Source organism: Sphaeramia orbicularis, chromosome 15 (genome assembly GCF_902148855.1).
Source record: "Sphaeramia orbicularis chromosome 15, fSphaOr1.1, whole genome shotgun sequence".
Taxonomy (NCBI): Eukaryota; Metazoa; Chordata; class Actinopteri; order Kurtiformes; family Apogonidae; genus Sphaeramia; species Sphaeramia orbicularis.
The window spans coordinates 3,470,100-3,485,234 of NC_043971.1; the positions used below are offsets into that span (position 1 = coordinate 3,470,100).

The 15,135-nt window shown below is 46.1% G+C and overlaps 1 protein-coding gene across 5 annotated transcripts; it reads left to right on the plus strand.

The window, feature by feature from the left end:
• Positions 1 to 326: 326 nt before the first annotated feature.
• Positions 327 to 14,806, plus strand: znf318 (zinc finger protein 318). Of its 5 annotated transcripts, none has more exons than XM_030156177.1 (13): positions 327 to 725; positions 3,255 to 3,364; positions 4,465 to 4,640; positions 4,725 to 5,044; positions 5,448 to 6,154; positions 6,232 to 6,698; positions 6,833 to 6,912; positions 7,063 to 7,162; positions 7,362 to 7,678; positions 9,932 to 10,144; positions 10,241 to 10,334; positions 10,840 to 10,958; positions 11,487 to 14,806. In XM_030156177.1, the coding sequence occupies exons 1-13, from the start codon at positions 471 to 473 to the stop codon at positions 13,965 to 13,967; spliced, it is 5,439 nt and encodes a 1,812-aa protein (XP_030012037.1). In that variant the 5' UTR covers positions 327 to 470; the 3' UTR covers positions 13,968 to 14,806. The 5 variants fall into 5 exon arrangements, with proteins under 5 accessions (XP_030012037.1, XP_030012038.1, XP_030012034.1 ...); XM_030156178.1 differs by having other exon boundaries at positions 4,465 to 4,574; XM_030156174.1 differs by having other exon boundaries at positions 4,465 to 5,044.
• Positions 14,807 to 15,135: the final 329 nt, after the last annotated feature.

The window sequence follows — 15,135 nt, forward strand, 5'->3', positions numbered from 1 at the left end:
TATTCATTTTACATTAAGCCACATATTGTGTTATTAAGGCCTGAAAAAAATTTGGCACACACATACTGCCCTTTTTTGACTTTGAGCCCCTGCCCCTCTAGAATCCTGGGCACGTCCCTGGTACTCATTCAGCTGGAGGGGGAACAGAGGGTCCATGCTCTCCCTCTCTCCCTCGTTTGTAAATGTGTTTGCTCCACACTCCGCAGCAGTAGGTGGCGGTAATGCACCATTAAGCTGAATGCCAACCACCAGTAAACTACAACAACAAGTTGGTCCTCCGTGTCGCCAGGGGGCGTGCGGTCGCTCCGGCTCCGTGTAAACGGCTGTGGACCCGGACAAACCGTCCGCAGGTTGAGCTGTTTCTGTCCGTGTCTGAGACCCGAGTCCAGAACCCGGTCTTGGTTCGGTTTTAAGCAGGTTTGTCCACACCGTCTTTCCGGTCCTCCAGTGAGCCGAGCCGGTGGAGGGTCATGTACCGCGGCCACCCCCCGCCCAGAGGAGGCTATCCGCCTTACGAAGGCCGCGGCCCGCCGCCGAGGCCTTTTCCTCCCCCGGGGAGCTACCGGGACGACCGGACCCGACCTAGAACCCCCTACACCCCCGGACACCACGAACACGGACACCCAGATCCTTACCGCCGCTCCCCGCCCCGCAGGAGGTACCCCTCCCCCGCGTCGGGACGGGACCGCGGCCCCGAGTACTGGCCTGGAGGTCCACCCAGAGACGTGAGTCCCCCCCCCCCCTCGGGATGGAGCCCACCCTCAGGCCCAGTCAGAGCTTTAACCGTTCGGTACTGGTCCAGACCGGACCAGAGTAGACCTGAACCCGGACCAAAACTGGTCCGGAGTAGTTAAATAGAAGTTAAAAGGTTTGATTCTATGTGATTAAAAACAGGGTTTACTCTGTTGTATTTGTATTTTTATTCCTTATTTTTCATAAATGTCGTTTAGTTTAGGTCCAACTTTGTGATTTTAGTAAACTTGTCTTTATTAAACTCAGTTACACTGATTCAGATTAATCGTTATTATTAGATCATAATGAAGCTGACTGTTGGTTAGAAATCGATGTAAAACTATGGATAATAAATGTAAATATGGTAGTTTTTTTTATATTAATCGGAGTGTGTTCAGTTATTAAACAGATAAATGTATTTATTTACCAAAGTAATAATGCTAAATACACTGCCCGACCCAAAACAGTCGCACATGTAATATGTCACTGCACCACCTTTGGCTCTGATCACAGGACACATTCACTGCGCAGGGTTTCCCCTAGTCTTACAACCTTGGGGGGGGGGGGGGGGGTGTGCTTTTCAGTCTGTAAAATTCTTTGTTATTTATTCAAAAACTCATCCGGTGGTGACTTGACTGAGGCTACGTTTAGACGGTAGTGATCTGAATCAAAAACACAAAAGTGGCGTTGTGTTCTCACTTTTAATTCGTTTAGACATGCATTTTTTTTTGGGGGGGGGGGGGGGGGGGGGGGGGATCTTCATGCAGAAAGACATGCAAAAGTGTGTGAAATTTCCTATTTATCAATGTAGTTTGCACGCCAGGTCAGTGGCACCTGCAGCTGTGTGTCTGGACGCCCTGTGTACTGAGTGACATTAGAGAGAGAGGATGACAGACAGACAGTGACCCATACAGACATGGAAGTGGGAGCTGATGGAGAGCTGTACTCCTGCTCACTCCAGCCTTACTGCTGTGACAGCTTCTTCTGTCATATAATGCTTATGCAGTGTCACAATAAGGTTCATAATATTTTTTCCATCCATAGTTGCATTAATTTTTGATTACTGATGATGGAGAATCAGACCGCTGCATCAAGTCTTCATCACATTCCAAATTAGAGTCTGGACTTTATGGAGGCTAATCCATACGTGGAAATGATGTGTCATTCTCCCTGAACCATTCTGTCACAAACCTGATGACCCTGATCCATCCTGGCATTGTCCAGTCTTTTTGACATTAGAGACCTGAGAGGTTACTCATTACATCAGTTAGACTTGAATAACTTGCAGGGTTTGTAAAGGTGCTTGAAATTCTTGAAAATGTTTTAATTTCAGTGTTGTGTTTTCAAGGTCTGGAAAGTGCTTGAATTTTAGTTTAGGTACTAGAAAGTACTGATGCAATTATTGGAATTATCATTGCAATTAATAATTGCAGTGTAATTTATTTATTTATTTATTTTTAATCAGGTTACATTTCAAGCCAAAGCTACATACAGAGGTGATACATTTTGAAAAATAAACCTTTACTAGAGTGTTGACTTGTGGGGATCCACAGGTTTTAGATGTGGTAGTTTTTCTGCTGTTGTGTATTTGTGCATGCTGTATCACATTTGTCCAGCAGTCACTGCCAAAGCATTCTGGGCATAGCAATGTGATTGTAAGGATATTGTATTCCAAAATTACTAATATCTCCCAAAATATTGGTCCCATCAACCTGCTGTTTTCACTGGTCTCTTTCTTGACCAAAACTACATAAGTTTGCCAAACTGCAGCAGTCAGCTCTTTCCGGATTTTGTGTGGATCCCGAGACACACATACATGCAAGCCCACAGAGGCCGCTTGGCTTTTATAAAATAGATGTCAAAAAACTAAAATCTCAAGGTGTTCTCAGGTTGACTCCAGGTACATTTTTATCTTGATCTTTGTCTCGGTTCGAGTGTGTCTGAAGAAAGCTAAGTGGCTTCCCTTCCCTTTTTTTTTTTTTTTTTTTTTTTTGACAAAACTTTGTATTCTCCTTTAATTTCTAAACTTTTTGCTACTATGAGACATAATTTTAGATGTTCATAGCATAATACAATGTACATCACTGTGATAAAAAGTGACAAAAATAATCAGGAGTATATGTGTTCCTGTACATATGGATTTTACCCCAGCGATAAGGTGCTGTGCTGGAAAAATTGGAAAATAACCCTTATAAGGGCTTGAATTTGACCTTGAAAAATGTGTACGAACCCTGAACTTCTTACAGATGAAATATTATTAACCACTGCAGTACTTACTGATGGAAGGACCTGAACTATGTGCTTCCTTAAATCCAGTGAATGTGTCCTGTAATCAAAACCAAAGGTGGTGCATGTGTGACTTCTTTCTTTCTTTTTTTTTTTTTTTGCAGGACAGTGTATGTCTGATAAAGTGATTTATTTCATGTAATATATGAATGAGTATGAATGAATATGTTTAATGAGTAGAATTCATGTGTGCGTTCATTTAAGCTATCAGTTTTTGTCTGTGTTTTTCTGTCCAGAGTCCTCCGTCCCCACCAAGGACGACTCCTCTCGACCATAACCTGGTCATCACCGTTGGCAACGAGCACATTGGACCACCAGGCTCCACCTCCTCGCATCACCATGACAGGTGAGTTCTACCGTCAGTTGATCTGGACTGGTTTAGACCCAGAACCAGGAACTGATGGATATACTTCAATTGTGGCTGTGTCCAGGTCCAGACCCATAATCCCGATTCAGCTTTTTCTTTTGACCACCACAGAACTGGTATATAGTTGGAAAACCAGTTGATGTACCTGTGTGGAACCAAGAACCGCTCACATCAGAACTCAACATTAAAAATAAAAACATTTAGTAACTAAACTATTAGAACATGTTAAATATTTAAAAGTTCATAGTCCATAGAATAGAAACTTAATTTAGGTCAGATTTAGGTAATTTTATAATAAATCCAGCTGTATTTGACTGTTGATCCAGGTCGGTTGTGTATCATTGCTGGTTTGTTTTATCACATCCTGATCAGGAATAAGTATAATAGTGGATAAAAACAGTTGGACTCACGTCACTGATGTTTGTGTTCAGACCGACTATCTGCATGTTTCATCGACATTATTGCATGAAATCATGTTTTGGAGCTGGATAAAGGTCAATATTTTCAGATCTGTTGGGTTTGGAATATTCTGCCAATATTGATAAAAATGTCTCAAGTCAAACTTATCCAGAACAAATACGATCACGTTGTAGATTTAGACGAGTTTATCTAAAACTAATGATGTCTCATTGAATCCCACAGACACGTCACTATTTGTATGCTAGGTTAACTCTCCTGGACGTTGGAAGAGTCAGTCAGTATGTTTATATTCACGCCTTAGTCCAGCTGTGACTGTAGGTGGATTCCTGGTCAGGATTTGGGTCAGAACACCTGGTCCAGTTCCAATGCAACTGGTCTGTTAACGTGCAGGAGTAGATCCACTTTAACCACATTTGACACTTCACACACTGTATTTCAAGTTTTGTCATTTGAAACGACTCAGTGTTTAGAACAGAAGTCGCCACGTTACCATGAACCTGCTTCCTTAACATCACCAACATGCTCAGACTTTCACAGTAACATAGACCTGGAGAAAAGTAAACCGGTTGAGACAGTCCTCATGTTTAACCATGGACTAGACCAAAACCAGGTTGGCGTTAAAGGGGTGTGGTCCCAATGTTTCTGGTGTCGTCCCTCAGAGACTACCCTCCTCGATCTGAATACAAGCGCAGCCGCAGCAGGGGGCGGAGCCGGCCACGCAGCCACAGTCGGGGACGGAGTCCAGACCGGAGCCGGGCCAAGAGCCGAGGTCGCAGCAAGAGCCGGCCCCGCAGCCAGGAGCGGAGTCCGGACCGGAGCCGGGCCAAGAGCCGAGGTCGCAGCAAGAGCCGGCCCCGCAGCCAGGAGCGGAGTCCGGACCGGAGCCGGGCCAAGAGCCGAGGTCGCAGCAAGAGCCGAGGTCGCAGCAAGAGCCGAGCCCATAGTAGGTCCTGGTCCAGGTCCAGGTCAAGATCCAGGTCCAGAGGGCGAAGCCGGCGGCGGAGCTACAGTAAGGCCAAGAGCAGCGGTCGCAGTAAGAGTCGCCATAGGAGTCGGAGCGTGAGCAGCAGCAGCTCAAGCCGAAGCAACAGCGTTGACCCAAAAGAGTTCCGCGAGCGAAAACAGTTCCACGAACTGGAGACAGCGAGACGCAGGAAAGAACTGGAGGCCATGTTGAATCAGCCCACGAAATCCATCCTGAAGAAACGCACTGATTCTGAGGATTCGCCGTCCGTCAGGGTGAGTCACCAGCACAGAGGCTCTGGTTCATTTTGAGTCAATGTGGAGGTTTTACTGTAGAGTTTGAGATAAAGGCTGAATTTAGAGAAAACAAATGACCTCAAATATGTTAGAAAAACATTATTTAGTAAAAGTCCACATTGAACAAGAATAGGAACAATGAAACCACAAAAGAGTGAAAGATCCGGCAGTCTGATTGCATTCTACAGATGCACACAACACACCAGTAAACTGTGGACTTCAGTGATGAACTTTCAGTTCCAGATGTAAATCACAGTATGTGATGTATATTTAAACATGTGTTCCACTCAGATCCACTGGAGAACATTTAGCCTTCTTAAATATTATCTGTTTTTACTTTTCAGTGGTAGTTTTCATGATCTCCTTCCTGGTTCTGTTCTAGAGTATGGACTCTCCCAGAGTGTCCGAGTCCAGTATCTGTCGCGTGGCTGATCAGCTGCTTCAGGCCGTTAAAGGCATGGAGCCTCACGCCGTAGCTGCTATGTTGACCCAGCTCCAGTCCGACCCGCGGATGGCCCAGAAAGCCGGTCTGGATGCCGAGATCAAGGAGATCCTGGCCCTACTGGGTGGGGCCAAACCTCCGGTGAAGGCCACCAATGATATAGACGATGAGGAACAGTTCCTGTACGGCGACTCAGAGGATCCGCAGCCAGGGGTGTCGGAGCCGGTCCGGTCCCACCTGGAGCTTTACGGAGATGTGACTGAGGACTCGCTGTACGGAGACTATCCACCCCAGAAACCTGCCACCAGCCAGCCCTACGGCCTCCCAACAGGGGCCAGCCCTCACTTGCAGGCTCCGCCCCCCACAGCAGAGGCGGACCTGAGGTATGTGAGCCGGCCCCCCTTGGTCTCAGACCAGAACATCACGGTCCAGGTGTCAAACACCAGCGTCCCGCCGGGAACAGAGCCTCTGGAGGACAGCGAACGCCAGGCACTAGAAGAGTACGAGAAGATCCAGGACCTGCTGAAGACCATCGGCTTGGACCTGGGCGTGGCCGAGATCAGCAAGATGGCTGCCAGAACCAAAGAGCGTCTCCATGGAAACAAACCACCGAAAACACCCACTCGCCGCCGTTACTCGTCTGCAAGGTTTGAGCAGTTTTCGTATTTCTTACGTTTTCTTCATTCCCTCACTGATTGTTAACGATGCCAACCTGTCCGCACAGCTCCGATGACAGCGGTCACAGCTGTGGACGCAGGAGGCGGAGCCACAGCGGCAGCTCCAGCAGCAGCAGCCGGAGTCGCAGTCGAGGGCGGGGCCGAGCCGACAGCTGGAGCAGCGACGACAGTCGTAGGAAGAGCTCAGCACCGTCCACAAAAGAGACAAAGGCAGAGCTGGCACCCCCCACTAAAAAAGAACCGCACCCTCCACAGACACCTGATCCTCCAGTGCCCCCCCATGCCATGTCTATTCCCTCCTACCCTCCTTCCCACAGCATGGTGCCCCCTAACTACCCCCCGCCGGGCTATGGGCAGTATGGGAACTACCTGTCTTACATGCACCAGCAGTGGCCACCCATGTACCCACCCCCCTGCATGACCCTGCCCCCCCAGACCCCAGATGAGTACCCACCCACTCTGCCATACAAACAGTACAGCAGCCCCGCCCCCAAGCAGCTGCTACCACCTAAAGGTGAGATAGACAGACAGACTTTATTGATCCCAGATTAGGAAATTGCAGTGTGAGCATCGATGTGACTAGTTATGGATGGGCGTGGTCATCTGCGTTCTGTTGGTTGACCTCTGCTTCCTGTTCCCTGTTGTCAGTTTCAGACGCAGAGAAGGTCGGTGTTAAACTTCAGGACAGAGTCTCTGAGGAGCAGAACAACGAGAGTCAGAAACAGAAGGTGAGTCGAGCAAACCCACGTGCAGATGTGGAGATGGATGACCAGGACCATGCTGTGATGTTGTTGTTGCTGTTGTGTTGTAATAATGTGTTGATGTGTTGAAATGTTGTTGTGTTGTAATGTTGTGATGCCGTGTTGTGGTGCCTACAGGTGCTGGAGGAGAGAGAGAAGCTGAAGCAGGACCGGGACATCCGGATGAAGAAGAAGGAGTACCTAATGAAGGAGTTGGAGAGACTCCGCAAGCAGCAAGGTGATGTTTAGTTAAAGTCTGTGCACTGTTGCATGGTGGGAAATGCACCTGTGTCACAGAGGGCAGTGGAGAAACTAGAAGCACTCCAACCAAAGATCTCAGACAGAACGAGCGGTTGCACATGTGTGAGTTGACCCGGTCTGTGCGTGTCCATTGTATGACGTGTTGTTTGTGGACTTGGGGCTGTTTCCTGTTTCAGGTGAGCTGCTCAGGAAGAAGCGCCGGGAAAAGGATGGACACAAAGATCCTCTGCTTCAGGAGATCGGCCATCTGCAGGAAGACGTCATGAAGCAAATCTCTAACTTGCGCAAAGAACATGAGGCCGCCGAAAAGAAACGCAACGAAATCGAAAAGGTGGCGCTCATCCTCGGTCTAAACCCGTCAGACCGACCGCGACCGCCAACAACCAGCAGATCCACTGAACGCCAGGAGGACCAGCCGCCACCACAAAAGAAGAAACGGGAGGCGCAGCCAAGCCCAGAAGGTCGACCAGGCGGAAGCAGCACCAGTATGAAGGTACAGACACCTGAGGAGGAGGTAACAACCAGGACATACCCTCAGTAGACCGTGTAGAACATACTGAAGGTCTGCAGCCGCGGTAGCATTAGCCACACTAATGTTTAAAATGGGACATACTGAGCATGAGCAAACGGGAGCTATTTTATATGTGGATGGGTTTAAAGCATAGCTAGGGCTCATTATTAGTATTATTATCATTATTGTTGAATGTATATTCTTTCCGTGTGTGTTTTGGTCTAAAGGGCTCAGTCTCCAATTTAATCCCGAATTAATTTAATGCTGTTAAACTGTTTCTGTTCTGATTTTAATCCCAAACCTTTGGGTTTGTTTTGTCTCATCTGTGAGACCGTTTTATGACCGTCTTCCTGAGCCTTTAGAAACGGCCTCTTGCAGACGTTTTACTGGTTTATGAGTGTTTTTCAGATGAATCCCAATTTAGTGTTAAACCACGGTTTAGAACTGGTCATAAACACATGAACCTGTTAAAGTGACCAGTTTACATCAGGGTCACTACATGAAAACATAGAATAGTTTTATCTTTTCTGTTGTAAAGGTTTATCAGTTATTATGAACCTGGTTAAATGTTAAAGCGTAGATAGGTCAGTTCCAGATGTTCTACCTGGTCCGAGGTTTTTGTATCTACAAAACTTCAGCTACTTTTAAGACCTGATTCTGTTCTGGCCTGTTCTATCTGTTTGTGAGTGTTGCATGCTGGGATCCAGAACAGGTGGACCGTGAACCCCTAATGTTTGCTCAGTAGGAAACATTTCTAAACGTGCTGAGAGAATAGACCTTGCGGTTTCCACAGACATCCGAACATGCACAGTGCACCCCCTGCCACCTGTGTAATGGGGAGCAAAACACGGAGCAGTGAATGAGACCGTCTCAGGGGTTGCCTCGTCACAGACGGGGGTGGGGGGGGGGTTGTTTTACTCTTCTCCATTTATTCTCAATCTTTACATTGCGGCGTCAGCGTCAAAGAAGAAACTGACTAATAGTAGAGATAACTGTAGAGAATGTTCTCAGCTGCAGAACGTAATCAGTCACATGACGCAGTCACATGATCTGTGGGTTTAATCTGAGGAGGAGTCAGACATTTCTCAGTTGTCCATATCTGCTGAAGATCTGAAGGACTCATTAAGATTCTGGACGAAAACACCTGACATGTCGGAAACATCTGTGGAACATAGCAGAAGAACGTGGACCTGGTCTTCACTGAATCCAGAACCAGAGTCGAACCTCTGTTTAACCGCTGCGGAGGCAGACAATGGACCACAATGAGTTATTTTTATTTCCATTACCACGTTTCACCTCATTTCCAGAAGAATCCTATTGGCCAAATGAAAATCAGCTGTAAACCAGACTGACTGTGAGTGTTGGACTTTAACCCTTTCATAGTCAGATTCTCATATGACCCTGGAACCGTTCCAGTCAGAACCGGGTCCATTAGCTGGTTTTCAGTTTCAGATTGATACAGTCAGGCCCTGGCCCATGAACTGGTCTTCAGTTTAGAACTGGTCCAGTCAGACCCAGGCCCATAAACTGGTCTTCAGTTTGGAACCGGTCTGTGTGCAGCGTTAACCTCCTGAGACCCAGGACAGTCCAAGTTTTTGCTTTTTTGCATGAAAAAATTGTCGAGTGAAAACAGTGTGGCACAACAGTTTTTTTTCAGATATATTTAACTTTTTTAATGAATGACCTCTGCAGAGGACAGCTTTTTTTAAAAAAATGAAGCTGTGAAACACTTTCACAAGTATCTGGGTCTCAGGAGCTTAAATGCTTATAGTTTAAGAATGAATCTCATCAGTGTCAGCTCATTACATGAGTATATGAAACTCCAAGTGGAAGGAAACCTGTTTTACTTTATGTCTTTTACCAGTTTCAATAGAGCTGAAGGTGAAGCTGATTTGTTCTGTAATGTGTAGATTAGTTTCTGTTTAAAAAAAAAAAAAAAAAAAAAAGGGTTGGATTGAGTCACGTCCGAGTCGTACATTAGATGTGAATCTTTATGAACCTGGTCGTGGTTTCACGGTAACATGTAAGAGATGTTTTTGTTCAGTTTTCCTCAATTAAAAAGCGGCGTCTGAATTTTCATTTGCGTGTCAGCATCATTTTCCTGGAGTCTTGAAGTGTTAGAAGGTAAGAGTCTGTTCTTCTCCTGTGGTTTTATTTTTGAGTCGTTCTCTTGTTGGTTCCTGTTTCCTTTCACGTTAAACTGTCCTATTGATCGTTCTCCATCTTTGTTTTTAGCAGATATCTTCAGCACCGCCACAAGCATCCTCAGACAAGCCTCCAGCTCCGTCCGTCACAGCCCCGCCTCCGGCTCAGGCCCCACCACCGACCCCACCCCTGGAACTCTTCGAATACTATGATGCAGGAAACCACTGGTGTAAAAACTGTAACGTCACCTCTGGTTCCATGTTTGATTTTTTCACACACTTACACAGCAAAATGCACCGAAAGGTTGGTTTCCTCTGCCACCGCCTGTAACCTGGTTGTTTAACATTCACACCTGGACGTGCCGTCAGGTCTTTAACATCCTGGTCTGACACTCCACAGACTCTGGACCCATATGACCGGCCCTGGGCCTCCACACCGACCAAAATCACTAAGAGCCAGCCATCGGAGGAGAAGCAGACCAAACCAGCTAAAGGTAGGGCTTCCATCCACGATGCCAACAGCTGCTCATGTCATGTGTTGTTGTGATGCTGCTGTTTTCTGAGCCGCTGAATGTTTTTAGACATCTTCTGCTTCCAGGTGCAGCTCAGTCTGGATCTGAGCATCTTAATGAAAACAGAGCTAACCAAGTGACAAAGACTCAAAGTGTCGGAGTGCAGAAGAGAGTCCTGTCACCACCTCGACTCTTTACTCTTTTGTTTTTGTATCTCATCTTCACGTGAAGTTCAGCCTGGATGTAAATGTACGAGTAACGTCTGGAGAAAGCATTTAGTTTTCCTCTGCTCAGCGTTCATGTCTTCTCCATCAGTTACTGCTCTCACATCCAACCTCTACATCATTTCTCTAAACTCTGAACATGTGTCATCTGTTTTAACCCTCTCCTGTCCTCAGGAACAGACACGACCCTCAGGTAAACATGATTGGCAGGTATTTTTGGTTTTCCTCCAGGGTTAAAGTACGATACTTGTGTTTGTCTGCAGGTTCAGAGTTCATGGTGCCCGTTAGAGGATTCTTCTGCCTGCTGTGTAAAGAGTTTTATGGAGACGCCATCTGTGCAGAGGAGCACGTCACCATACATGCTCACAACGAGAAGTACAAGGTACCGCAGTTTCAACATAAGTTAAATACTTTTACAAACAAATACCACTGTATAGACATTAAACAAGTGCTTTACTCAACAAACATCCACAATCTGTTACTAAGGTTAAACTAGATACTTAAACACTGTCAAATGTCTGTTAAAGCTGCAGGACATGAAGTCAACAGAAAAACATGGACCTATTGGCCCAAACCTGAAGACTAAATATAAAGGCAGATGATCTGGTGACGTTTCATCCTGTAATGAAACGTGAAGGAGTTGATAACAGGGTAGAGCTGTAATCTGATGTAATCTCATTAGTGATTGGCTGTCACTCACATATTTGCCCCTCCTACCTGTGAAAACACCCATGATTTGACAAAACTTCATGGAGTCGTGCAGTAGGTATTCAGATTGAAAACACAAGTATAGAGTATCTCCTAAAGTCCCCTGTCCTGCCATTAATGCAGGTTAGACTGTTATGTCCATGCCCTGTTTCTTAATCAGGTTTTGTCTGATTCTCTCTTTGTTAAATGCTTTCGTCTCCAGAAACAGATGTACGAGAACCCTTTGTACGAACAGAGGAGGAACCTGGATCGGCAGGCAGGGCTGGCGCTGGAGGCCGGCGGAAAGAAACGCAAACATGACGACGATGACAAAGGCAAAGAAAAAGAGGACAAGTCCAAACACAAGAAGGACAAAAAGGACAAGAAGAAGGAGGAGGAGCAGGACAGTCACAAGGATGAGAAGTTAAAAGTGAAGAATGAGGAGGAGGCAAAGCCAAGCAAGAAGGGGGAGGAAGTAAAAAAACCTAAGAAGCAGGAGGACGAGTATGAAGACAAGCCTAAGCACAACAAGGACGATAAAAACCGTCACAGCCGTGACGAAGACGAGAAAGAAAAATTCAGGAGAGATGAGGAAGATCGACGCAAGTACAGCCGAGAGGAAGAATATCGCCACAGGTATCGTAGCTCTGATGATGACCGGTACAGTAACCGGTCTAAATATGGTCCCAGAGGCGACGAGGACAAGTATAAGTATGACAAATATTCAGATTCCAGATCCAAACTTGAATCGAAACCTGATAAAGACGGTTCCAAAAAGTCTGAAGCAGCAAAACCAACTGAAAAACCACAGGACAACAAACAGTCAGAGCCTCCACCCAAACCATACGACCCCCCCAAGATCTTCTGTGGACCCAGTCCAGCCATGAGGGCGAAGCTCCGTAAGCAGAGCCAGGAGGCTGGCAAACTGTCACCTGCAGCCACAGCAATGGTAGCTTCATTTGGGAAGTTCACCTGGAAGAAGAAGGAGAACCAACTGGCGAAGGAGGCACAGAAAGTGGCAGCAGAGTTTATGAAAGAAGACGAAGCCGCTGCCAACAAGACGCCAGCTCCCGTTGAAGATTGTTTTGCGAAATCCGTGGCTGTTGCAAAAGAAATTGCACAGAAGCTGTCAGCGCAACCCAGCACAGTGCGGCCCTGGGCATCCAATGGTGCCAATAAGTGGAAGATCCGGCCCAACCTCCCCGCACCTGCTGCCACCATGAAGAAGACCACCATGATGGGAAAACCCGCACCTTTGAACACTTTCCTCTCCATCAGACCTCAAACCCAAAACACCACCCAAAGTGTACCAGAGTCACCTCAAAAAAATGATTCCCAAACATTGCATCCTTCAGCCAATGACCCCATATTCCCAATTCTTCAAACTGACACTTTCATAGTCCCAGATCCTCCAAAAGATAAAGTCCCCAAAACTCCCACATCCGCTGCAAACACCCAGACTCAACCTGTGACCACCACCCCAGTTACACCTCTACCCACAGGGCCCAGTCCAGCTCGGGTCTCCACACAGACCTCCATACCTGCTCCACCCATGTCCAAACCTGTGGTTAACATCGCACCACCCGTGACCAAACCTGTACCAACGGCGCTGGCTCCTGCTCCATCTGCCAAACTACAACAATCCACCATGGTAAAGGTCGTGTCCGATGTAGCGGCACCAGGAGTCCCTGAAAACGAGCAAACCCGGACAGTGTTTGTTAAACCGCCACCTTTTATGAACATAGGTGATGGAGGCAGCAAGTCTGAGAAGACTCTGAAGAGTAACATGGCTGCAGCCAAAGCCCAGGACTTATTTGGCATCTTCTACAGTAGCATCGGCCAATCAGGGCCCTCCTCCATGTTAAAACCAGCTATTGACACCAGAACCACCACCAGTAAAGGCTCGGTAACTCCCCAACAACCACCAAAACCACAACCTGAGCCCCAAAATCCCCCTAAGGTTCAAGCAACACCACAACCAGAATCCAACAAATCACAACCACAAACCCATCCAGAATCTAACCAATCTGAGCCACGAACCCATTCGGAATCCAACAAATTAGAACCACAAACCCCTCCAGAATCCAAAAAATCAGAGCCACAAACCCCTCCAGAATCCAACGAATCACAGTCCCCTTCCCAACTGGAGTCAGAACTTCAGATCACGTCAGTCTGGTCCTTAAATGAGCCGGAAGTGTCTCCATCCAAAAGTACTTCACAGACTGATTTGACCCAAACAAAACCATCACCCTCTCAAAACCAAACTGGACTCCCTGAACTCAATCAAGCTCCTCAGACCAAGCCAGAACCTCAAAAAGAACCCCAGCCAGACCAGGACACCAAGCATCTCACTGAAACCTCTCCTGACCCACCTTCAGAACCAGAACCCAAACCTGGTCCAAAAACAAGAGGCAAAACAACACCAACGAAGAAGAAAACTGCTCCGGCCACCACACGGCCTGTCCGACAAACCCGTTACCAGACCCGACGGCAGCAGCAGCAGCAGCAGCCTAGTCCGGAACCTGAGCCAGTCTCAGGGGAGTCATCTGAATCAAAGGACCTGGAGGAGTCGGATCCTGGGACTGGATCCGGGTCCCAGCAGGTGGAGGACGATGTTCAGGTGATTGAGGTCACACCTGAGACCCTGGGCCTCCCATCCGACATGACGTCGTTGAACTTTGACTATGATTTTAATTTTGAGTGATAGGGGTTCAGCAGGACCTGGACTGGACCTGTGTCTGAAGGGCCAGTGAAACCTTTATTCTCTCCTGAGTTTCAGGCGGATTTTGTTTTGTTTCTGTTCATGTTTCTTCATTTCATGTCAAAGTATTTCCGTTTTTTCACTAAGTTTTTGAAGTAAAATGTCTGAATGCATTCATGTGTTCCTGGTGTTTTCATCGTCAACAGGTTCTACGTTACCGAGCTGCAGGTTCATCATGAACTGTTCAGTGCTTTTTTCACTATGACAAACGGTCCTGGAGAAAGTTGATGGTTTCTGGATGATAACGAAGAGAATCTAAACTCTGACCAAAACTCTGTGGACTTAATTTATCACTAAGTTACAGGTGATTGGGGATTTTCAGACCAATATGTTTTTGTTTTTTTGGGGGTTTTTTTTTTCTGTTTTTTATTTACTCCCCATTTTGTATCAGGAAAAAAACCTTCGAGTTAAAAATAACTGAATTGTTTTTATCTCAGATTACACTCAAAATACTCAGTTAAAAGCTGATTTATTCATTCATCCCTAAAATTAATGACAGATTTAGAGTCTGAAGAATCATTTGCTTGTGGGATTTTTCTTTCAGTAGAAGATAATCATATATTTTCCACAGATCTAATGAAAGTGTTTGATTGTTGTGAATTACTGGGTTGTAAATAATTGTTTTAGGAGCTGCCTGCCCACATACTTTTGGCCATGTCATCCCAGATTCAACCTGTCCAATGTGGATCGTCTGCTTCCTGCTGCTTTTCCCTCATAAATCCATGTTGTTTCAACAGCTGTAAAATGTGTTTACGTAGTTTCAATAAAAATTAGCGAAAATATCAACGGCTCTGTGTGCTTTATAGACTCAATTCATGAATGTTGGTCGAGCTTGTGGATTTTAATGTAAAAAGAATACAACTAGAACTAGACTCAGGAAACACTACAGGTTAGAAATATGGAATACATAATAAATCCTCCAGAAACAGCTCAGACACTGAAGATATGATCTCTAAATCATTATTTTATTTAGAGGGTGTCAATATTTGTCTCAGACTCTGTGGGTTTGTGTAATTTATTATCTGTTTAACACGTTTTGGAGATGAGAAAATGTAAACTCACATTTATGTTTGTAGTTGAAATATTACCTGTAATTGATTTACTCATTATC

Bases quoted from the DNA above. Each gene is read 5' to 3' on its own strand.
- znf318 (XM_030156174.1), top strand. From the start codon at position 471: ATGTACCGCGGCCACCCCCCGCCCAGAGGAGGCTATCCGCCTTACGAA. The intron at 3,365-4,464 runs GTGAGTTCTACC...GTCGTCCCTCAG, and splicing joins TCCTCGCATCACCATGACAG to AGACTACCCTCCTCGATCTG. The intron at 6,913-7,062 runs GTGAGTCGAGCA...TGGTGCCTACAG, and splicing joins ACGAGAGTCAGAAACAGAAG to GTGCTGGAGGAGAGAGAGAA.